General features: G+C 34.3%; 1 protein-coding gene across 1 annotated transcript; it reads right to left on the bottom strand.

Annotated features, from left to right (window-relative positions):
- Nucleotides 1-12,718: 12,718 nt before the first annotated feature.
- On the bottom strand, nt 12,719-17,399 carry LOC107878176 (endoglucanase 11). Its single transcript, XM_016725093.2, has 5 exons — nt 16,631-17,399; nt 16,314-16,526; nt 16,032-16,232; nt 15,686-15,940; nt 12,719-13,544 (listed from the first exon to the last, which is right to left on the bottom strand). The coding sequence occupies exons 1-5, from the start codon at nt 16,829-16,831 to the stop codon at nt 12,903-12,905; spliced, it is 1,512 nt and encodes a 503-aa protein (XP_016580579.1). The 5' UTR covers nt 16,832-17,399; the 3' UTR covers nt 12,719-12,902.
- Nucleotides 17,400-26,188: the final 8,789 nt, after the last annotated feature.

Raw genomic sequence — 26,188 nt, 5'->3', positions numbered from 1 at the left:
GTGTCTTCTTCAACATTCCCAATCCATTCCAAACCATCGAGCCCTTCTTGTCCTCCTTCACCCATATCAACACCTCTTGTCGAAAGTATTCAAATCGGATGCATTGGTGTAATGTGAAAGGGACTGCACCAGCCATATGGATCCAAGGTCGCCCGAGCAATAAATTATATGAGGCGGGAATATCCATCACCGAAAAGGTTATGGGAAATGTGGCAGGGCCCAGTGTCACGTTCAGTGTGATTTCCCCAATAGTGTTTCGTCGAGAGCCATTATATGCCCTTATAACCCTTACTCGGGGTTGGATTCTAGCCATGTCAACTTTAAAACTCGTTAGGGTAGCCAAAGGATAGATGTTTACCCCTGAACCTGGATCAATCAACACGCATGAAATTACCCTTCCTTCATATTGTATGGCAACATATAATGCGTGACCCTCTTTCGATTCTCCCCACCAACTCAAGGGTATGAAACATTTCCCCGTCAAGGTCTTTTTTTCTTTCAACGGTATATATGAGATGCCTCTTCTCCCCGTGTATCATAGCTTCCTGGTGATCGTATTTGAACTTAAGATATTGATGAAGTGTAAAGGATACTGCGCCAGCCGCATGAAGCCACAGATACTCGAGCAACAAGTTGTAAGAGGCAGGGATATCCATTACTTAGAAGGTTAAGGGGAAACAAACTAGACCCATCACCATGTCCAATGTAATTTCCCTAATAGTGCCCCTTTGGGAGCCATCGAAACCTTTCACGTTCATCTTCCAAGTCTGTACTTTGGACATATTAACCTCAAATCTAGTCAAGGTATTTAAAGGAAAAATATTTAATCCTGAGCCTGGATCAATCAGCACACAGGATATCATTCTCCCTTTATACTACAATGTGATGTGTAGAGCCCGATTGTGTGCTCTACCTTCGGGTGGTAATTCATCATCATGGAATGATATCTTGTAGGCCTCAAATATTTGCCCTATCATATGGTCCATCTCCCTACTTGTTACAGTAGTTGGCACATAAGCTTCACTTAAAACCCTCATCAAAGACTTTTGGTGATTCTGAGAAGTTTGTAGTAACGTCAAGATTGATATTTGGGCCGGAGTCTTACTCAGCTGCTCTGCCACAGAATACTCTTTGACTTTTACTTTCTTCCAGATACCATCTTCTTCATCCCCGATGGCAGGCTGCTTTCCCTTACGATAACTTCCTTGGAATAAGTTTTCGGGAAAATATATTCAACCTAATTGGGTCACTCATTATGCAATATCTGTCTTAGCTATCTTCGCTTTTCCGTAAATATTGAGTTCATAATTCCACAAAACTGCATGAGGGTTGTGGACGACCGGGGAAGCTCTCACAACAGTAAAGGGAGCTTTAGGCATGGCAGCCTCGACGTCAAATGACGCCTTCTTATGTACATTGATAGGGGTACTGCTTCTCTTTTCAATAACCCAGATGGAATGCTCTAAGTCTAGGTCATCATCAATATCGAGCATATTTACCCATGGTCAGGGAGAGAATTATTGGTGACGTTTGGTTTCGAATCCTTCAAATGAATCACCTTAGTATCGATCAGCTGTTGAATTTTGTTTTTAAAGAAAAATACACCTCGATGGGATACCCCCTTATGCTAGAATGGTAGGCACAGGTTTGATCATGCCGATACCATGGTGACTTCATGTCAACTTGTACAGCAGGAATGATTGTGATATGGCCTGCCTTTTGAGCCTTTCATACAGTTGAGCCATCAGTTCAGCTAAAGGTGTATACTGTTTTCTTTTAACATTTCCCTTGGGCTTGAGGGAAGCAGGCTTGGTAGTAGGGATATGAGTAGGACGGGTTGTTTGAACTTGGATGGGTTGGACATTATATATGGGATATGAAGGATTTGAGAACTGTGGGTGCATTTTGTAAGGATGAGGCATTTGGTATAGTAGAGCTTGATATGGCATTGGAGGTTGTGGTGGGTATAGGGAGGTTAGATATGGTGTTTGTGGCTGGGACTTCATCACCGACCCTACCTCTTTATTCTTTTTTTTCCGTCGATCCTATAGATGAAGCGTTTAAGCGGATGATGTTACCATTTTTAAGACAATCCTCAAACATTTCTCCTATTCGAATAATCTCGGAGAAACTTTTTTCTGTAACTGTCAATAGCTTGTCAAGGTATTGTGGCTCTTGCGCCTTGAAAAAGTATTCCTTCATTTGTTGCTCTTCAACTAGAGGCTGAGCTCTCGCAGCCTCGGCCCCCCATCTCATGGCATACTCGTGGAAGGATTCGTTTGGTTTCTTCCTCACCGCCTGCATGTAAGACCAACTAGGAGCATTATCAATATTGTACCCAAATCTCTCGACAAAGCTAGAGTCTAGGTCAAGCCAGCCTGCCCACTTTTTCACATCTTGTTCAATGTACCACGTGAGAGCCTCTCCCGTGAGGCTCCTCATAAATAACTTTATTCGAATCTTCTCGTTCTTCTCTACTCCTGCTAGTTTGTCACAATACATGCACAGATGCGCCTTAGGATCTCCGGTCCCATTGTACAACTCAAACTTGGGAGGTTTGTACCCCTATGGCATTTCTAGGTTTGGGTGGATGCACAAATCTTCATAATTGAGACCCTTCATTCCTTTGTTTCCTTCCAATTATCTCACCCTCTCAACTACAGCCTGGATCGTATAATCATTCTTTGGGTTCTTAAATGCGGGTTGAGGACAGTTAGGCGGAAAGGCTTCAACATAGATTGGATTCTGGTCATGGCTACCAGACGCATGATAGTGGAATAGGTTTGGATTCAGAGGTTTTTGTAGGGAAGGATAGATAAAGTTTTTTGGTTCTTGAGTAGGCATATATAGAGGAGTTGTGGTATTTTGGAGATTTTAGACATTGGTAGGTATCTGGGGCTGGAGATGAGGTGTTGGATGGTCAAAAAGAGCTTGGGATTTTGGAATGGCATGACATCGTCTTGTAGTTCCAGAGTGTTCAGGTTAAGGGAAAGCTTAGCCAAGTTGCGTACTTGCTCTAGCTCCCTTTGCAGCTCAAAAATTTGTTGTTCCATTTTCAGTATTATTTTATTCTGACCGACGACACTGTCCCCTTCTGAACTAACACCTTCTTTTTCCCCAACAACGTGATTATCACCCATTGCTTCTTTACCTCTGAAACTTGTAGGTAGAGGAGGAGGAGAAGGAGGATCCCCCTTTAATCTAGTGTGATAAGCCAGATTGCATAAACAACCTATGGAAGGGGGAAACAAAACAAACGAAAACAATAGAAGTGAAGAAGTTAGTGTGTTAGTGATGAAAAACATGAAGCAGATTAAATGTAGCAAGCACATTGTTCGACGTTTCCTATTTTTGGAGCCTCTTTTGTGCCAGAGGTAGGCCTATCGTTGTTTGAGAGACAATCATGCCATAGAATAACCTTATTTGCTCAAACATAAATCCCAAAAGAAAATTAAACTTAATTTATTCGAAATGTTTCAACACTTCAGTAAAAATAAATACAAGAATGTCTGAAAAACATGAATGCTAAACTAAATTCTAAACACGTCTTCTTCGTGTTGCTCCTTCTTGTCAGTTTCTAATGCCTTATCAAAACGGTGATGGCTTGTTTACATGGTTTGATGTTCATTAGAGAGGGTAAACTCCCTAATGCCTTCTCTACCATGCTCCGTCCATAGTACCCCAAATCCGACCACCAATATTTCATGTGAAGCGGCATGCATCAAACCATGCCAAATTTTAGGTATGAAGTAGGAATGGCCATTTAATCTGCAAAACAAAACATTAGTCTACCCTACCCCCAAAGAGCAAATGACATTATTTTGGCATAATTGTCTCTCAAAATGCACATAAATAGTAAAGCGTTCTTTTCGGGGTCATGGGATCCGTTAGAACTTAGGGCCAGGTTTTCTAACATGAAATTCTAGGTTTGTGAGAGTGTTTATTCCTTAGTAAAGGGATAAACAGTTAGGTTCTAAGAATAAGAGTGGTTTTGACAAGGTCCTCTCAAGCGGATAACTTGAGAGTAGGAAAGCTTGTGGCTGTCAACGCACCGCTGATTGACCGATCCACAAGGCATATCCCTAAGGGTGTTTCAAGAAAGAACGTCTGTACAACCACGCAACCGTTCGTAAAAGAAAATAAGAGAGGTTTCCAAGTGGAGGAGAGTATGAGCGGAATGCCAGTTATATAAAGTATAAACACATAGCACATAGCAATATACAGTAGCATGCTTTAGCAATAGGGAAATAAACACTAAAGCACATAACCAATAAAAGAAAAAGTATACATGGAGAAATAACACATAAAAAGGGGTAGGGACTAACATGTATAAATTAAATCACCAATAAAAGCAAAAGTATACATGGAGAAACATAAATAACACATAAAGAGGGGAAAAGGAGTAGGGACTAACATGTATAAATCAATCACCAAAAGTAGACATATAAAAATATGAATAACACATAAAAGGGGAAAGGAGAAGGGACTAACATGTATAAATCAATCACCAAAGATAGACATAGAGAAATATGAATAAGACATAAAAGGGGAAAGGAGAAAGGACTAACATATATATCAACCATGAGATAGACAATAAAAAGAAGAAAAAAGGTAAAGTAATTATAGAACAATAAGACAAAGAAAGTAGTAGAATCCCACATAAAATAAAAATTAGCAATGGTTAGAACCTAAGATCCCCAGCAGAGTCGCCATTTTGTCGCACCCCATTTTTCTCGTGGAAAGCGGGATTCGACGTGACCACTCTTTTTTGGATTGTTTTAAAGGGTAGAGTGTGAAGAGTCTCCACCTAACAAATTAAGGTACGTTAGGGCACCGGTCTAGGCTACTACGAACCTATTTTGTTGTTTGTCTTAGTTCACCAGTGTTTAGGTAAGGGTTCAAATTACCTCAAAAGAAAGGTTTTAGGCACCTTTCGAGGTCCACAAAGGTGGTTTCCGGCCGAATTCGTATTTTATGTGGGGATTCTATGTGATCAAATAAAGGTCTCCTATTTTATTATTAATTCAATGTTTAACTAAGTGATAAAACAATTAATGAACAAAACACGTTATTTTATTATTTCTAATTATTAATTATCTAACTAATAAAAACAGTAAACACATATAATAAGATAAGCGAGGAGAAAGAAATGACATAATTTATAATAACAAGGGAACTGCTTATATAATAAATTAACTATCCCAAATAAATAAGCATGTAAAATAAATAAAAGAAAAAAATAAATCGTCAAATCAAATAAAGAAATGTTTTTGGTCTCATTCGGATCAGGACCCCAACTTGTTTAATCATCATTCGACCTACTAGCCAAACTCTTAGACAAGTCATATGTCTGTGCGTATTTTGTGCGTGAAAAGGGAAATAAAGGTATAAGAAGACATCCTTTTTTGGAAGGTCCAAAATTTAAAAAATCTCATTATTCATTTATATCAAACAAAACACACATCCTAAGAATTAAATTTCATATCCTTTTTTTAATAAAAAAACTGTCCAACAAATCGTAGAAGGACACGTTGGAGGGCTTATGTTGAATGGGTGTGGAGAAATAGTATGATGAATGCTAGTATTCTCTTGTTTCTTTCCAAGTGATATTGTTCTAATTTTTCTGAACCAATTGTTGTGTCTTTTTTGCAGGGATACACTGAATCCTGCTATATTTCCCAAAAAAGTTGGACTATGAATTGTCTAATTACCATTTGATCATTTGTGTGGGTTATTATAGGAAGATTATATATATCCACATGCTTGTATCACCTCAATTTTATTTTGTGTTCCTTGAAAACATTCATTTTTTTATGTATGACCAATGGGCGCAGATAGAGGCAGAGCTAGAATTTCAACTAAGGGGGTTCAATATTGAAGAAAACCTAGCCAAATGAGGTTCAATACCTACCGTTAATATATAAATTAATTTTAATTATGTATAAATAATATATTTTATTTTTTTATGGGTACATAAGAATCTGTATATGACAACAACAACTTCAACACAAGTTCAAGTATTAAACAAGAACACTTATGAAGTTCTATAACACCCTCAACACAAGATCAAAAAGACCTTTCAAAGAAGTGTTTTTTTTCCAGAAAATTAGATGAAATAGAAAAAGAAAAAGTCCCCCGACTTCACAGAGTGTCTTTAAGGAAATAATTTTCCTCAAGTACCCGAGGTTGCAGAATTTTTCTCTCAGGATAAAATGGCTTAACAATCCGACTGTAGTGGTACCTCAAACGATAAGATTCTCTTCGAACTCACTCAATAGTTAGATGATCACACGGAGTATTTTAAAAGATAAGAAATGTTTTCAAATACAGAAAAACATACTAAACCTGTGGAAAAATGCAGGTTTATATAGCTATTAAGTACCCCTTCTGAAATATGGCAATGGTTCACTGAAAAGGTGTATCCTTTCTGAACAGTCATGTCTTTCCATTCGAAAAAGTGTGTCTTTTCTGAACATCTACAACCATCCAAACAGTTATACCTTTTTTCAAAATAGTGTGTCTTTTACTCGAAGAGTTATGTCCCTTCCAAGCAACTTTTCATTTTCCATTCACACCAATTGAACCCAACAATCCCCCACATGAATGGGGAATGGCTAATCTTTGTAAAACTTTATGGACAAGTATGTGATCATCAAGCAAATACTGAATACATCTGGATAAGTGAGTTTTCCTTTGAACTTTTCGTAGTGAATATGCATCGAATGCACTCGGTCAATTGGTAGATTTGATATCTTTGAAACGTCGAGCTTTAAATATACCTAGACAACACACAACCAACCTTTTACCATTTATGGTTCTAAGGGTTTTGTTCGTTTCAGCCATGAATACGTTCCAATCTCATGAGAGCTTAGAGAATAGGCCTTTACGAACATTCTCTTTGAAGCGGCTTCCACTTCGCCCTCACATAGGTGATTTCTAAACGTTCAATCCTATAGATTAAACTATTTGGTCAAATCTGCCAAGTTTAGATAATTATTAAAAGACTTCACTTCATAAGTCTTATCCTTATTTACTAAACATTGTGTACATTATGAGAATGGGTTGGATATATTGACAATGTTGAACCTGTCAGACACAACTTTATTTGATCTCCTTGAACCTAGCTCTTGGGATCTCCATTTTGTTATGTAGAGTTACCGCCATGCTGACTTGTCCTAGGCCATAAACTCATTCCCTTGGATATCCTCTCAACTCCTTCTCTAGATAGTCATTTTGTAAGTGGATCCGACACATTATCCTTTGACTTCACATAGTCAACAGTGATAATTCCACTAGAGAGAAGTTCTCTAACGGTATTATGTCTTCGTCTTATGTAACGAGATTTACCGTTGTACATCATGCTCTCAGCCCTATCCTATTGCAGCTTGACTATCACAATGTATACATACTGGGGCTAATAGTTTGGGCCAATAAGGAATATCTTCCAAGAAATTTTGGAGCTATCTGCTTCTTCACCGTCTTTATTTAATGCGATAAATTCTAATTCCATTGTAAAGCAAGCAACACATGTCTGTTTGGATTATTTCCAAGTGTCTGCTTCTCCACCTATAATAAATACATATCCATTCGTGGATTTTACTTCATTCGATCTAGTGACCCAATTTGTATCTCTACATCCTCCAAGTACCATGGGATATTTATTATAATGCAAAACATAGTCTTGAGTGTATTTAAGATACCCCAAAACTCTTTTCATTGCCATCCAATGATTTTTATTGGGATTACTCGTGTACCGACTCAACTTACCAATAGTATATGCTATATATGGTCATGTACAATTCATGATATACATTAAACATCCCAACACTCTTACGTATTCTAACTGTGAGTCACTTTCACCCTCATTCTTTTGAAGTGTGAAGTTTACTTTCAATGGAGTCTTGGCAATACCAAATTTCAAATACTTGAATTTGTCAAGTACCTTTTCGATGTAATGAGGCTGTGACAATGCCAACCCTTGTAGATTTCTATGGATTCTTATTCCTAAGATCACATACGCAACTCCAAGATCTTTCATATCAAAATTGCTCTCGAGCATTTGTTTTGTAGCATTTATGTCAAAAATCTCTCTATTGATGATCAACATATCATCTACATATAAACAAACAATGACTTGGTGATTTAGAGTGTCTTTAATGTAAACACATTTATCACATTCATTTATCTTGGACTCATTTGCCAACATAATTTGGTCAAACTTCATATGCCAATGTTTAGGTGCTTGTTTTAGTCCATAAAGTGACTTAACAAGTTTGCACACCTTATTTTCTTTTCCTGAAACCACAAAACCTTCAGGTTGTTCCATATAGATTTCTTACTCTAATTCTCCATTTAGGAATGTTGTTTTCACATCCATTTGATGGATTTCAAGACCATATACCGCCGCCAAGGCAATTAACATTTGAATTGACGTACCATATACCACCGCCAAGGCAATTAACATTCGAATTTATGTTATCCTTGCTATTGGTGAGTATGTATCAAAGTAATTAAGGCCTTCTTACTGTTTGAAGCCTTTTACTACAAGTCTTGCCTTGTATTTGTCAATAGTACCATCCACCTTTATTTTTCTTTTGAAGATCCATTTAGAACATAAAGGTTTATTTCCTGAAGGAAGATCAACAAATTCCCACGTATGGTTACTTAATATTGAATCAATCTTACTATTGACTGCCTCTTTCCAAAAGAATGAATCTGAAGACATCATCGCTTCGTTAAATATTCGAGGCTCATTTTTTAACAGAAATGTTACAAAATTCGATCCAAATGAAGTTGACGTTCTTTGACGTGTACTACGTCTTGGATTCTCATGATTATGTACATCCTCACTTGGTTCATCTCGAGGTCGTTTAGACCCCCCACTAGACTGTTCATGTCTAGTTTTATATGGATAAATGTGTTCAAAGAATTCAGCATTATTTGACTTAATTACTATATTTTCATTGATATTCAAATGTTCGAATTTATCAACCAAAAATCGACATGCTTTACTACTTTTAGCGTATCCTATGAATACGCAGTCCACCATCTTAGGTCCTATCTTTACCCTTTTAGGCATAGGAACTTAGACCTTCACTAGACATCCTCACACTTTGAAATATTTCAAGTTGGGTTTCCTTCCTTTCCATTTTTCATATAGAATTTATTGTGTTTTACCATAGGGCACTCTATTGAGTATTCGGTTAGCTGTAAGGATAGCTTTCCCCCACAAGTTTTGCGGTAAACCTGAACTTATAAGTAAGACATTTATCATTTCCTTTAAGGTTCAGTTTTTCCTTTAAAGTTTGGGTTTTTATTTCCGTAATTACATTAGATTGAGATGAATACGGGTTCGTAGTTTGATGGACAATTTCATTCTCTACACATATTTGCGCAAAGAGTGATTCATATTCTCCGCCCCTATCATTTCTTATCGTTTTGATCTTTTTCTCTAATTGATTTTCAACTTTTGTTTTATATTGCCTAAACACATCTATTGCTTCATCCTTACTGTTTAGCAAATAGACATAACAGTATCTAGTACAATCGTCAATAAAAGTTATAAAATACTTTTTTCCACCATGAGATAGTGTTGACTTCATGTCACAAATATCAGTATGGATTAAGTCTAAGTGATTGAAATTCCTTTCAACGGACTTATACGGATACTTAACATACTTTGATTCCACACACGTTTGACATTTTGATTTACTACACTCAAAGTTTTGCAAAACTTCTAAGTTAATCAGTCTTCGCAATGTTTTGTAATTGACATCTACTAATCGTTCATGCCATAAATCATAAGACTCAACCAAGTAAGAAGAAACTAAACTTTTATTGATTTCAACATTTATTATATTCATTTTGAATAAACCCTTAGAGAGGTAGCTTTTTCCTACGTACACTTCTCCTTTACTAAGTACAATTTTTCCTGAAACAAATACACATTTAAATCTATTTTTTTTTCAAGAACTGATATAGAAATTAAGTTCTTCCGTAACTCCAGTACATACAGGACATTATTCAAAGTCAACACTTTGCCTGATGTCATTTTCAGGCAGACTTTTCCTGTTCCTTCAACTTTTGTAGTTGCGAAGTTGGCCATATATATCTTCTCTTCACCTTAAGCCGTAGCAAAAGCAACAAACAACTCCTTATTTGAACAAACGTGGCGTGTGGCACCAGAATCCATCCACCATTCTTGAGGATTTCCCACGAAGTTGCATTCAGACAACATGACACACAAATCGTCCGTTTCTTTCTAGGATTCACCCATATTTGCTTGGTCCTTCCTTTTTCCTTTCTTTGGGGCACGACAATCCGTTGACTTGTGGCCAATCTTGCCACAGTTAAAGCATTTTTCCTTGAATTTCTTCTTAGGTTGATTGCTTTCATGTCCAGGTTTCTTTCACTTTTTGGAGTTGTTATGGTTGTCTTCTACAATATTTACTCCATTTATTATAGAATTTCCTTTCAACCTTATTTCCGTGGCTTTGTTGTCTTTTTTAATGTGCAGTCTTACTATAAGATTTTCGACTATCATTTCCTTTCGCTTATGTTTCAAGTAGTTCTTGAAGTTCTTCCACATAGGTGGTAACTTCTCTATTATTGCCGTGACTTGAAACACCTCGTTCACAATCATACCTACAATTAAGTTCATGTGAACATCAAGAACATTTTTATAACGAATAACTTTTTGGTTCCAGCATCCTTAGTCTTATATTTTCTTTCTAGCACCTCCGACAACTCTTTTGTCATCTTTATTCCACTATACACATTGTATAGTTCATCCTGGAGGCCATTTAGAATGTAATTCCTGCATAGAAAATTGGAGTGTTTCCACGCCTCTATAACAACAAATTTCTCCTGGTCTGAAGTTCCCTTGGGTACCTCTGAAGCTTCTTCAGATGTGAATCTTTGAAGACATAAAGTTGTAAGGTAGAAGAACATCTTCTGTTGCCACCTTTTGAAATCAACACCCATAAATTTTCTGAGTTTCTCCACTGGTGCCATTGCCTGCGGAGCACTCGTAAGACTTATTGTGGCAACATTAGTTGCTGCCACAGTCGTTACAGTATCATTCACTTAATTGTCAGTAGTCATCTTCATGTCACAATAAGACAGTAAATTTTAGTATATTAAAATACTACTTATAAAGTTGTAGCAACTTTAAACACCCCTTGTTTCTAGTTTAACGATGAAGTTTTTATGACTTCCAACCGTCAACTGAATGACCTCTAACTTGTGATGAAGATTTTATTTCTTCAAATCACTTGTTAAGTTCAAACAGAGTAGAAAGCTTAAAGCTTTAATCTCCAGAAACCAAACAATACAGATTATGAAAAAAAACTTTAGTAAAAAGAAAATGTCACCAAATAAGCAAAACAATTTTTTTTCCATTTATTTCCTTAAGATTGTTGCTTTACGGGTATACAAGAATTTGTATATGACAACAACAACTTCAACACAAGTTCAAGTATAAAACAAGAACACTTATGAAGTTATGTAACACCCTCAATGCAAGATCAAAAAGACCTTTCAAAGAAGTGTGTTTTTTTCAGAAAATTAGATGAAACAAAAAAAGGCCAAGTCTCCCGACTTCAAGGAGTGTCCTTAAGAAAACAATTCCCCTTAAGTACCCGAGGTTGCAGAATTTTCCTCCCAGGATAAAATGGTTTAACAATCCAACTGGAGTGGTACCTCAAACGATCAAATTCTCTTCGAACTCACTCAACAATTAGATGATCATACGGAGTATTTTAGAAGATAAGAAATGTTTTCAAGTGCAGAAAAATTCATACTAAGCCTGTGGAAAAATACAGGTTTATATAGCCACTAAGTGCCCCTTCTGAAAGATGGCAATGGTCCACCGAAAAGGTTGCAATGGTTCACCGGAAAGGTGTATCCTTTCTGAACAGTTATATCTGTCCATTCGAAAGAGGGTGTCTTTTTCGAACATCCACAACCATCCAAACAGTCATACCTTTTCCCAAAATAGTGTGCTTTTACTCGAAGAGTTTTGTTCCTTCCAAGCAACTTTTCATTTTCCATTCACACCAATTGAACCCAGCATATTTTTTCGTCAAAGTAGATTCGGATGAACCCCTACCAAAAGGGCTGGCTCCGCCCCTGGGCGCGGAACAATGTGAGACAAGGGAGATGTAGTGCATAAGTTATAGATTCCTTCGAGTAATTTTGCTCAAATTTATAAATATTGAATTAGTTTCTGATCCTCTCAACATATATGAGAGATGATTTAAGTGTATTGGCGAACAAGATCAAATATTATCTTAGATCACACGTTCAAGTTTAGATTTGTATGTAGTAGAGTATGTTTTTTAATCCACTTATATGGATACTTGGTTGCGACACTGTGGGTAACCTTTAGGTTATGGATAAAAAGCGTATAAACTTAGCTTAGCATTGAAGTCAAATATCTCTTTTAAGTTTCTCTTTTATTTACCTAAAGTGCCGTATTTTCTGTTTTATTTACCTAAAGTGCCGCAGAAGTCGGAAAACTTCAAATCTTTAACAGAAGAGGTGTTTAGAAAGACATCACCTTTATCGTAGGGGAAACATTTCGTCGTTACATAACGTGATGACTAATCAAATATTCAAATAGCAAAATTCACAAATAGAGTAAAACTATTTTTGTAACCATCCATGTATATAATTCATATACAATATTGAAATAGACAAGTCAATGAAAATACATAGATTTAATACATAAGTTGATTTCTTGCATTATCAAATATGCACAATTGGGGTACACAAGGTGTCAGTCATGGGGCTGTTACCAAATTTAGCCACCATATAAGAATACCCAAAAAGAGAAAAATACAAACCAAGAAAGATAAGTAAACATATTCTGTGACTATAATATTTCATGTAACATTTCTTTTTTAGAAAGATGCAATTAATGGTGGATTATTCAAGAAATTCAACTTTGCAAAAATTCCGACAAGAGGTGCTGTATTATATGTACACGCCTCTGTCTGCACATAATTTGCTCTATCATCATTAAAATCATCTTGATTATCAGGCCCACCAACAATTGCCCCAATTAGAACATTTGGGTTTGGCCCATCTTTGTTGTACCAATAATCATACCCTTGGGTACATCCAATAAAGCCCTTGTTTTCTCTATATGACACAATTGAGGCCCCTCTATGGTGTACTCTTTTTGGGTAGTTTGGGCCAAAGCCCACAAGATAGCTCATGTTTCTTGGATTTGAGCCCAAGATGTAGTCCACTTGGGATTTGGCAAAATTGAATAGCTCTTCATGATCAATTATTCCACCATGGCATATGATTTTTTGGTTGGATTTTGAAAGGAAATCTGAGTAAATTGTAAGTAAGAAAGTGGCCGTCGATACGTATTGCATGTTGTTCCATTGCCGGACGTATAATAAGCCGGCTGTGGTGCGCCGAACGTTAGTGTTGCCGTTGTTTTTGTTGAGACATGAACATATGTAGTGTTCGGCTTTCGACCGATACTGCTCCAGTATGTGGTGGTGTTTCTTGTGTTTTTCCTTCTGCAGTAACTGCATTGACAAATTCAAATAATAAAAATCATGACTCAGTTTTAAATAAGTTGGAATTTCTCTATCTTTTTAGCAAAACATAATGATCCTAAAAAATCGTATCATTGTCAAGTAAATTTAGATAGTTATATATTTTTCTCATTTTGATTATTTTGGGTATGGGTCATGTGCTGATCAGTGGGTTGTCAAATCAATTTATTAGATGTGTCCATAACAAGTTGTAATACTACCACCATTTTTGAAGGGATATGGATTTTTATCATGCTAAAAAGGAGAGTGCTCTATTAAATTTTGAATAAATGTTAAATATAACAATTTGTGCTCAATTATTTTTTATATCAAATAAAGATGTATGCAATACATATAGTACAGTAGCAAACTACATGAAGTGAGACAGAGTGGGGCAAATCTGCTTATAATTTTCCAAAATTTTGAAGTTGGGTAGATGGAAATTCAATGTTGTGGGAACTCAAATCAAAATCACCAGCAATGTTTTCATCACAAACATTATACATCACATCATAAAGGCAGCCCGATTTACTAAAACTCCCACTATGTTTGGTGTTTGGAGAAAAGTCAAACCGCAAAGATCTATTGCATGCAGTCTTACATCATATAGAAGCAAATTTTTTTAAGAAAAAATATACTATAGTATGCCCGATTAGAGTTACTATCATAATTTGAGTTGCAGTTTATAATTACAGTATTGTTTTCTATCATTTGAATGCATATTACTATTTGTGTCTTATAGCACTGGCTATTTGCTTGCTCGTAAAAGGAGCATGCCCGAGGGGTTACTGCAGTCAACGTGCACTTGCATTACCACCTGAGCTTCGATACTGTTCTGCCCAAATTGGCTCAAAGCGAGATCTCAAAAAAGGAAGAAAAACATGCCTTTACGGCCAGTGTGGAGTAGCTAAAATAGGTGAGGTAATTTGTCTACATAACTAGCCTTTTCTTTTCTTCTTCTTAGCCAAAGAAAATTTGGGAGAATACCTAAAGACCTCTCTAAACTTGTCGTTTTTTGTTTAGATTCTCCTTGAACAATGTTTGATCCTTATTACCCCCAACATTTGACTTCTACAACGTTATCCGCTCAAACAATAACTTGTAATTACCCATGAAACGATTATTAAAGGCCAAATATAAGGAGGTATTTAGGACCAAATATATTTTAAGAAAAATTAGAATAAAACGTGTCAAATTTAGATCTAACATATTTTTCTTTTTCTTCCTTAACCATATGAATTGAAGATCCCCACATTAAAGGCACTGTCAAATGACCAATGCAACGGCATGAATATGCATGTGACATTGTTCTCCAAGGCCCCTATCTATGCCTTTATTCACCACATATTGAGTCCTTCATTTAATAAGATACCTTGATTTGCGCTCACTTCACATAGCTCTAGCAACTTTATTACTCAATCCTTATTATGTACAGTACTACTACTAAGTTTTCCATAAAGTTAAAAAGCATACATATCCCACGCAGAAATAAAAGTATAATTCCACATTTGACTCTTAACAAAAAGCAACCACAGGAGATTTGACACAAAGACATCTTAAAAAAAAAAAAGTCACTGCTAGAACTCTTACTTTAAAAGCGTACATTCTCTTTTTTGATTTCTTATGGATACACGTTTTATAAGATTTGAAATTGAAATATTAGACGCTAATGCGGTACAAAACGTGGTGGCCCAAGAAATTCAAACATTTGAAAATGAAATCTAATGCATAAGTGAGAAAAGACAATTCACAATAGTTCATCACATCAAAATTCAAAGCAGAGCACATGCATTAAAGCACATTGTATAACCTAGGTAATGAACATTTTCCCTGGCATAACAATTTAACACGTAACAAGTAATTATTTACTTGTTTTTCAGATTACCATACAAGTCTTGCTAAACGTTACCTAGATAATTTAACTAAATAATGATTCACCATTAGCCATGTTGTTTGAACCTTTTAAAAACATCGTTAGACATATGTGGCGAATCCTCCAAAACGTAAAATCGTACATATTTTAGAGAATCCAACACGACTACCATGAGAATTTTAAAATGTTGAGACAACATGGACGGTCAGGAACAAAAGTAAAGCTCAAAAAAGTTGATGGGAACAGTTAGTGTCGGTACCTTAGAAGCAATAATTTGGAGACCAGCAAACTTAACATCCCAACTGAACTCAGTAATAGCCCAACCAATACCTCCAAATGAATTTGCCTTGTTAATTACATACTCCAAATACTCTTCTTTGTCGGTGGCCTTGTATAGCCACAGTGATGCCCACAACAACTCATCTTCGTACCCACTCACTGATGCATAATAGTTCTTCACTACTCCAACACTCTTGTCATATTTCCCTCTGTACTTTTCACCAAACTCAAATAACTGCACCATGTTCATTGTACCCCACCATATATACCAAGTTTAGTAAAAAAAAATGTATACAACTTAAATCCTTTAATCGTTAATAATTTACCTGTTGAGCATGGTGCAATAATAAGTGAGAATAATGTGGATTATTTTTCCTAAACACAATGGAAGCGGCTGCCATTGCTGCGGCCGTCTCCCCGGCTAGGTCAGAGCCGGGGTTGTTCTCGTCGATCTTGAATGCTCGACGAGAAGTTGTCATGTCCTCTGGCCTTTGCCAACAGTAATGATCAGTGTCTCCATCTCCCACCTATATATGTCACAAAGTTAACAATTTTTAAATTGTCTAAGAAAAACCTTTTTTTTTTAGCTCTAAACTCTGTTTAATTACCTCTGCCCATAACACATTTGGGCTAGTGTGTGCTTTGATGAAATAATCGGTACCCCATTTGATAGCTTCAAAAGCATGTTCCATTTCCCCTACATAAGAAATCTCTTCACCATATTCAAGCACACTCCATGACAACATTGTCACAGTGAATGCCATTGGCAACCCAAATTTCACATGGTCACCCGCATCATAGTAACCTCCAACCAAATCCACCTACATTGTTAATTACAAACATCCAAAATTCATCAACTTATCCAAATCACACCAATTTCTAACTTAACATGAACAATTAATTTTTTATTAAATAGTGTAGTTACCCCTTCTTCTAAGCCATCAGTTAAGCCAGAATGGTCGCGCCAAGTGACACGTTGATTATAAGGTAATCGACCGGACCTTTGAGCTTCGAAATAAAGAAGACTCTTTTGGAGAGCATCTGCATAATCAAAAGCTATAGCGGAAGAAGCAAAAATGGTGGAGAGTAAAAGGAGAATAGAAGAATGGTACAAAAAACTCTTCATAATTGGAAATTGTTTATTTTTTCCCCTTCTAATGTCACTCCTAAAGAGGTTTTAGGAGTTAGCAGTGAAGGAAAAGGAGAAGCTCTAAGCAAAACTGTGCTCTGTTTGCACTGTTTTGCTCTGTTTCTTGAATTGGGATCTATATTCTAGTGGGGAATATGTAGATGTCTAAGTGCGTCACTTTCCTAAGTGAAAGTGAAAACGAAAAAAAATCTTCTGTTTCTCTCTCATATATGAATATAGTTTTAATTTACTTCACCTATTTTAACTACACACTGACTTTTAAAAAATAAAAAAAGAATTTAAATTTTATAATCTTATATTAAAAATACGTTAAATATATCAAATTGTCTCTTAACATATCAGATGAAAAATTGAAATTAAAGAGTTTGTGAAAAAAGAAAAAAGACATTCTTATATATTAAAAAGAATTTTGGACAAACAGATTGAAATTCAGAGAATACAAAATTAATTTATTGCTGGGGGTTGGGGTGGGGAGGGGGAGTCAAAATTCTAAAGTTGTAACGGTTTGTTACTTAATTTTGTTGGTTTTGAAAATGGAAGATACAATATTTATGATCCCCATGGTTCTTTATGTATTTTTGTTTATGATCCACATGTCGCTTTTATTTTTGTCGTGGAATAGAAGAGAAGAAGTAACCAACTTCAACTTTTTCTCAACGTGATTGTTGTCCCTGATTTTGGGCTAGACCTCATTTCACTCTCATATTCTTGAAAAGTAGTACTGCAATCCCCTTCTACTGTTGTATAGGTGTTGGTTCAAAATGGGAAAAATGACAAAGAAGAAAGAAAAAAGAATCATACTCATCCAACATTCTTTAGAATAGATTACGAGCTCATGGTATGCACACTAATTTATAAGTCAGTTATAAATGAATGGGTATACTTGTCAAATGAGTGAGACAAACTGAATTTAAACGAACTACTTAAATGAATTCAGTTAAAAAATGATTGGATATTTACTATTTAGTTCGTTCAAATTTGAATAAATCAAATTTTTATGGATTAATTTTATCACCCTAATGACAAGTATGCCTTTGTGATAAACATTAATCGATAACTTTATTAATTGATCATTTATAATCGGTTAACTTTTATTATTGGAGTAATTGGTTAAATTACACTGTTAATAGTTACAATTGTCATTTAAGTAATTAATTTGGGGATAAAAGAAGGAATGTAAAATCTAAATATATTTTGTTGAGTTAATTCATGGCAAAGATACTCGTAACATGTCATAATATTCATCTTTTTGAGGCCAAGTCTGTATGATTTTTTCAAAAGATCTCACATCAATAAGAATATCCACGCAACTTATATTTAATTTTTCAATCTTTTCAGCTATCAACGTGAACTTATGTACACACACTTAGAATTCTCTGTCAACTAAGTTTTGAGTGGCTCAACACCATAAGCCACAAGTCTCTTCCTCGAACTAAGTTTTGTGTGGCTCAAAACCATAAGCCACAAGTCTCCTCCTCAAACTAAGTTTTATGTGGCTCATTACCACATTCGCGGGTCATGTTTCAAGATTCATGCGTGCTAACCATGTGTCGGAGGTCATTGAAGCCCAAAGAGACGTCTATCCCCATGCTATCTTTTGACGTGGTAAAGGTAGTAAATCGAGCCTCATGTCATCACTTCTATATTTTCATTCTCGCTTTATTGAATTAATTCTTTTGATATCGATTGTTGCGCAAATCCACCAAATATATTCTTTAACATGGTGTAACAATAATCAATTTGAGTTGATCTTGTATAATTTTTTCAAAGAACCTCACACACTTACAAATATCTCTACAATCTGTAATACTTAACTTCACAATCTTTTCCACGATTAAAAGTCTCCAACTATTGACTTTGTTCACACACATCAAAAAGAAAATCAATTAGTAGATCTTTATATTGTTAATATAACGTGTTAATAGGGTATTGACTTTCATTTGACCAGTTCAATTGCAGATCTTTATATTGTTAATATAACGTGTTAATAGGGTATTGACTTTCATTTGACCAGTTCAATTGCATTACGTATTTGGTGACAAAAATTGCATTCCGTATGAGTTTGCGCATATGCATATATATGATCATTGATCAAAGGCGAACTTAGTCTTTAGACTATAGGTTCAGCCGAATTCATAACTCTCAATATATTCAATAGTTTTAAATTCGTAATTTAACAATATAATTTGTTCAATATTAGAAATTTTAAAAGTTAAACTTATTAAATTTATATTCTGAATCTGTCTTTGTATATAAATAGTACTCCCTCCGTTTCAAATTATGTGTCATCACTTTTTTTTTAATTCGTCCCAAAATAAGTGTCGTCTTTTCTTATTTGACAACTTTTTAAAGGCACAATTACCCTTTTATCCTTATTGGTCTCACTTAATTAAAAAAAAAATTTGGTAAACTTTACCAAGTCTTTCCTTATTTCTTAAACTCCATGCCCGGTCAAATGGCGACACATAAAATGGGACGAAGGGAGTATCTAAGTTTGAAAATGTGATTCGACCAAGATTTCAGCAGTTGTGTTTATTGCATGTGCAGTACTTTTGTGCACAAAAACTTCATACACAGGAAAAGAATAACCTCGTCGTTTAATTTATGCATGAACTGGGGCGACAAAAACATAAAAGAAAATAAATTAGAAGAAACATTCTATATATGTGCAAGCACAATCCATAATGTATGTCGAACAATAATGTTATGTACTTTGCTTCTCGTCAACAAAATGAATCTACTGGCTTTGAATGATGTTAGAATTTTTTGAGTTGTATTTAGTCCCCCTTTGAATATGAGTCAACTAGTTGGTTCACTATCCTTTTTAAGAATCAAATTGAAGCACTAAACTAATAATTTATTTATCATGATGATAAATATATGCTTAAATGATGAATTAATGAGCTCTTATATAGTTGGTTCCAACTTCTTTGGGAATAAGGCATTGTTATTGTTGGATGCATAGCCAATGTACTTCCTCAACATAGTGTCAAATACGAATTAGTAAAAATTATTCACTCGTTCAAGAGAATTTTCCTTAAAGTTGACCGATAAAATAAGAGTCCTTAGAATAAAGTTAATTCATTTTACAAGTTATTAGTGGACATGAAATTACGCAACTTGACTACTGCTAACATAATTATACATGGAGTATCTCTTTTTATGTTTATTAAGATTTTAAATTCAAACATTTTAAGTGCTAAATTTAAAACTATAAAAGATTTTTCACATATCTTCAATTTAAAATGACATAAAGTCTTCTTTTATTTTCTAAATTCTGTTCAATTAAACTAATACACTTAAATTGAATGAATTGGATATAATAAGTGAAGGCGATATAAAAAGAAAAAGAAAAGGAGATTCAAAAGAAAGTGATCGATCAAATTATATACTCCTTCCGTCCATAGATGATTGTTCACTATTGACTTGACATACAAATTAAGAAATAGTAAATGATATCGGTTATTTTATCATATTATACTTTAAAAATAATAAATTTAATATTTTAAAAAATATTTTGAATAATGAATCGTCTTTAATGCTAAAAGTAAAATGGATAGATATAAATAAGTTATTAATTTTTAAAATAGATAAATATTATTAAAATTTATTTTTAATATAATGAACAAGTAAGAGAAAGAAAGGAGTAACACGTAGTGGATATAATTTGACTGCTGCCGACACAATATTTATTGGTACGATATCTTTATTATACAAGTCTATCCATTGGCATGAGGAAATTGTGTAGAAATTTCCACTCATTTTTGGGAAGAGGTCTTTTATTTGGGTGAAGAGGAAGACAAGGTTCTGATTTTCATGAATGCACAGCCTTGCATGTCCTCAATGTAGTAGTGTGTAATTTAAATGCTGTTCTTAAAAATTTTGCTCTCAATTGCAAATTAAATAAGTACTCCTTAATAGCGAATCAATCACAAAATAAGAAATTATAGTTGCTTGATTGATTGATTTATCTGAATTTTAATTTTATTAATAAGAGTTTAATTTTTAACCTTTAATTTTTAACCTTGTAATCCCCTCCGGTCTTTCACTTTCCCTTTTCCTACCCCCAGTTTGGATTTGTAGATAGAGGAAAATAGTTTTTATCTTTTCATGTTTGATTCGCTAAATTAATCTTTGAGTTTCTGTTTTTTTTCAAGGAAAAAAGTTTCTTAAAATGGAAAAATGATTTTTCTTCCTTGAGAAAGTAGGAAAAACAAGTTTCATACATGATATTTCCGGCATATAACGGAATGTGTCATCCGCATCCTCCAATGTACCTGTCATTGTCACCCATCTTCCACCCTTATCTCCCATAATACGATACTCAACACAACTTTCTCCTTTAAAAAATAACAAGGAGTTAACGAACCGAGTTATAGAATAAAAACATCACAATTAAGAAGTACCAACTAATAAAGTAGGTATCAAACTAAACTAAAAAAAGAATAAAAACATGTAAAAATCATGCATATGACCATATAAAAATTAGGTAAAATGACCTTTTGGACCCCTCTAGTATGTCGGTTTTGTAAGTTGAATACTTCTACTTATATGTTTGTCTCTGGACCCCTGAACCCATTAAAAAGCTATATTTTGCATCCTTTGACCGTTGACCAAGCTTACGTGGCATTGAAATTGCTGAGTAGGACGAAGAACGTGAAGGCACTCGTCTAAGGTGCGAGTGGGGATTAATTTTTAGTCAATTTTATATTAAAATAATTAAAAAAAAAATTAAAAAGGCCACTCAACTTTTTTTTTTTAATTTTTTTAATTTAAAAATATTTTTAAAAATTTAAAAATAATAAATTTAGAAAAAAAAAATTAAAAATTCCCCCTTCCCCATCCCCCTCCCCAATCCAACCATCCCTCGTCCCACCCCTCCCCATCGACCCCAATCCCATTTCCCCCACCCCAACCCACCCCCATCCACCACCACCATTAACGCCTCCACCCCCACTATTCTCATACACCAAAACACAATCACACAACATATTCACTCAACATACACTCACACAAAACCTTTATTTTATTTATGGATTAGCAACTACACAACAACAATTCTCCACCCGTCATCATCAATATATGATACACTCACCATCTTCCTTTGTTCCGCAACTCATATACACAGACGCATCCTTTACTAAAAAAGACACATACACACACGGAGAGAGAGATCAAGGGAGAAATTGAGAGTAAGAAAACAATGAAGGAAAGGGCAAGAATGTGAGAGATCGAGAGAAAAGCAGAGAGAGTGTGATCGAATTCCGACGAGATGCGAAGACAACCCATTAAAATCAATGACCAAGCTCTTCACAGGAATCGACCATAGCCACCGAAAAACGACTCAGAACTTGCCATCGTAGAAAAATTTGTCACCAGCGGTCGAAAATCATCTGTGAAATACCATTATCGATGAGCTATGGGTCAGCCGCCAATATAATCCATTTCATTTGAGTCGTCCAGTTGGTTTGAGAATTTGTCCCATTTCCATTTTGGTTATCAAATGACTGTTCGTTTGGTCGTTTCCTCAGCTCTCACGCCCCCTCTGCTTCGTTCTTTCTCTCTCTCGTTGTTCAACTCTCTCTCTTGCTCAATCTCTCTCAGATCTGTGTGTGCGCGTGATATCAGTGAAAAGTGTGTGGTGTGTGTGAGTTGAGTGTGTGTGTTTGCATTGTTTTCTCTATATCAGAAAGCCATGGATCTCTATGTGTCTATGAGTTTTTATTATGTAGGTATAAAATCTGTAGAAGATGATTATTGGAAGCTCATTGTGAGTGTGTGTGATGGTGTGTATTAAGAGTGACCATGGAAAAAGTTCATTTGTAAGAAAAAAAAGAAGAAGAAATGAAGAAAGAAAAACAACAAAAATAAAGAAATGGGGAAACGGAATGGAGAAAGATGAACAACAAATGGAAAGAAATTGGGGGGGGGGGGGGGGGAAAGAGGAGGGGGTTTTCTTTTTATTTATTTATTTATTTTAATATGTAATATTTTTTATATATATAAATGACGTGGAAGATGACGTGGCACACGTGACAGCTGACGTGGGAGAGTGTGTTACACTCACTCAAAAAGTGTTTAAAATATTGTTTTTTTAGTGGATTCAGGGGTTCAGATAACAAACATGTAAGCAAAAATATCCAACTTACAAAACTAACATAGTATAAGAGTCCAGAAGGTCATTTTGCCTAAAAATAATTATGATACCATATTTTATCTATATTTAAAACTGTTTCCTTGTACTTTTCTTTTTCACTATAGAATATGTCACTTGATCCTAAAATTCATACCCCGTCAAATAGTTGTATAGTACTAAGATTTGTCACGTGATCACACAAATATAAATTAAAATTAAATAAGTGCAAAATTACTTTAGCTATTTGTTAGTCAACGGAAAGGAAAAAATGTGCTTTCCGGTAATTAGGACGACGATTTCGATATTTTGAATCCACGTTAGAGAATGGACTTGTTTTATTTTACAAAATTGGACCTCTTGGTCAAAATTATACAAAGAATGGTGGACCTACTTGATACAAACGAAGGAAAAAATGTTTTTGATTGGGATAATCAATTAGTATCACTTTGGTAGTTACTAGCATTATGGCGTAACTGTCTCAAGTTAGGCCATGATACAAATGTTATTCATTATCAGACCAAATGATGACACCACGCCAAAAAATAAGTACCGCTTTTTCAATAAAAATTTACTTGACATGATAATTGATCCCATCATTCCTTTTTATTTGTTATTTTTTTTTTTCATGGGTCAAATTGACTAAATTTCAAAGCAAAACTATATTAGATTAATTTATTTTTTTAAAATTAACATTTAAATATTTAAAAACTATATGAAAAATATTACAAAATATAATTTTTTTTTTAAAATTTGATTAAGAAATACATCTTAAAATATTGATCAAAGTTTCTATTGTTTGACTCTAAAAATGAAAAGGAAACAAATAAAAAAAAAACAATCAAGGGAACATTTAAATGATATTTATGATATATAATTACAGTTTCAAAGAATTATTTAATGTAGTTGTATCTTGAGTTTTGTTGCAAATATGCGCCCCACGTACGAGTTAATACATCTCATTCACATATTTTCAGTTGATATAATATGTGATATCAATCTAAATATGTTGATGTCCTCTTGATATTTAAGTTAAACTTGTCTTTTGGAAACAACTCTTTCTTTGATTCAATTCTTTTGTCTCGTATAATAAGTGTAACTACATTTCGTAAATACGCTCTGAACTATATTATTTATAAAACTCTCTTTTTTAATCATTTAATTTTAGTTTAACCTTCTTAATCTGGAATTAATCAAGACATGTTTTACTCCGGCAGACCAAATCATAACATGGAGACCAACAATAAGCTCTTTTTCTTTTCAAATTTAAATTATAAGATTCCATTTTCTTTTATGAGCTGAAAAGGAAAGGGCACGTTTATTCTATTTTATTACTCCCTCCCTTTCCGAATAAGTAAATTATTGGGGTATTTATTGATGTTTCAAAATAAGTGAATCATTGAATTTTTTTCCAAATTTACCCTTATGATTTGACAATCAATTAACTTTTGAAAAGGTATTAAAAGGTCAGCTTTTTTCTTTTTGAGGTAAAAATGAAAAATTGTGTTAAATTTATATCTTTAATGCTTTTTCCTTAATCTGTATGTCAAAATTCAATACTTCATTTATTATGAAACGGAAGGAGTATTGTATACGAATAATTCGGGATCCTTAATATTAATGCACGCTTCTCAAATAACAATAAAATAGGTACCCATGTTTCAGCTTAAGTAGTATTGTGTGCAGATACATAATTTAAAATTTTAATATTTTTAAATTATTAATTTCTAAATGATAATTTATAGATAAAAATAAACTTTAAAGAAAATACATAATTCGAATCAAAGCAGTTAAGCAGTTGAGTTTTATTGAATATATACCTTAAACTACACATCAATCTCTATTTACAGTTTAATGGTATTGTCGAAAGTCTCAAAAAAAAAAAAAAAAATTAAAAAAATAAGGAGTATAAGTTTAGCTTTTTTTTTTTTTTGGTAAAATAAGTTTAGCTTTTACTATTTGCTTTTCGCATAAATATTTGGTTGAAATTATCTGAAGTAAAATTTAAACTTAGAAATATTTTAAAAATATTTTTTAAAAAAGTGAAAAGAATACAAAATCAAATAGTAATTGCTTTAATGTATGTTGTTGCTTTCTTAGAAAATTAGGAAGAGATCGCCACGCAAGCGGAACCAGAATGCATGTCCTCAACGTATCCAGCGTAAATCGAGGGGCCAACAAACCTTCTTGATTTTCGATCATCGAAGAAAAAAATTGTTATAAAATATATAGCAACAATGAAGAGAGAATTTCTTGAGGGATTAATTATATTCAAGGAAAAAAAAAGAAGGGAAAAACTAACTTTTTCTGGAGTTTTTAACTTTTTTCATAAATAGACATTCATTATATATGTAATGCATTTATAACACCCCTTGAATGTCTAATTGATAGATAATGTACCTCGTTAAAATCTTCTAGAAAAAATCTAATAGAAAAAAATATAGTGAAGGAAAAGAGTACACATTTCTAATACTACGCATATAGGCTACCTCATTAAAAACATTACAAGAAAAACCCAGTGGGACAAAATCCCCTAAGGTAAAAAGAGTACAACGTGTATTAACTCTCACTAATGAGAACATCCGTGAACCTTTGCATCCCGATCTTGTGCACCATTTTTTTCAAAGTTGCAGTTGGAAGAGACTGGTGAATAAATCAGCCACATTGTCACTTGAACAAATTTGTTGCACGTTAATATCACCATTTTTTTAGAACTCATATGTATAGAAAAGTTTTGGCTTAATGTGCTTCATTATATTTCTTTTTATGAATCCTTTCTTAAGTTGGGTTATGCATGCTGCATTATCTTCATATAAAATTGTGGGTATATTGTCGTATTTCAAATCACATTTTTCTTGAATATATATTATAGACCTCAACCACACACACTCTTGACTTGCTTCATGAATAGTTATAGTCTCAACATGGTTCGATGAAGTGTCTATGATAAATTGCTTTATAGATCTCCAAAATATGACAGTACCCCACATATGAACACATAGCCTATTTTGAGATCGAGCTTTATACGGGTCAGATAAGTACCCAACATCAGCATAATCAATAAGATCGGGACTGCAATCTTTAGAATAAAATAAGCTCATATCGATAATCTCTTTTAGATACTGCAATATGTGTTTGATCCCATTTTAATATCTTTTCGTAGAAGTAGAACTATACCTTACTAACAAATTAATGAAAAA

This window comes from Capsicum annuum, chromosome 7, assembly GCF_002878395.1.
Source record: "Capsicum annuum cultivar UCD-10X-F1 chromosome 7, UCD10Xv1.1, whole genome shotgun sequence".
NCBI classification, from domain to species: Eukaryota; Viridiplantae; Streptophyta; class Magnoliopsida; order Solanales; family Solanaceae; genus Capsicum; species Capsicum annuum.
This window is presented reverse-complemented; position numbering and strand designations above follow the sequence as displayed.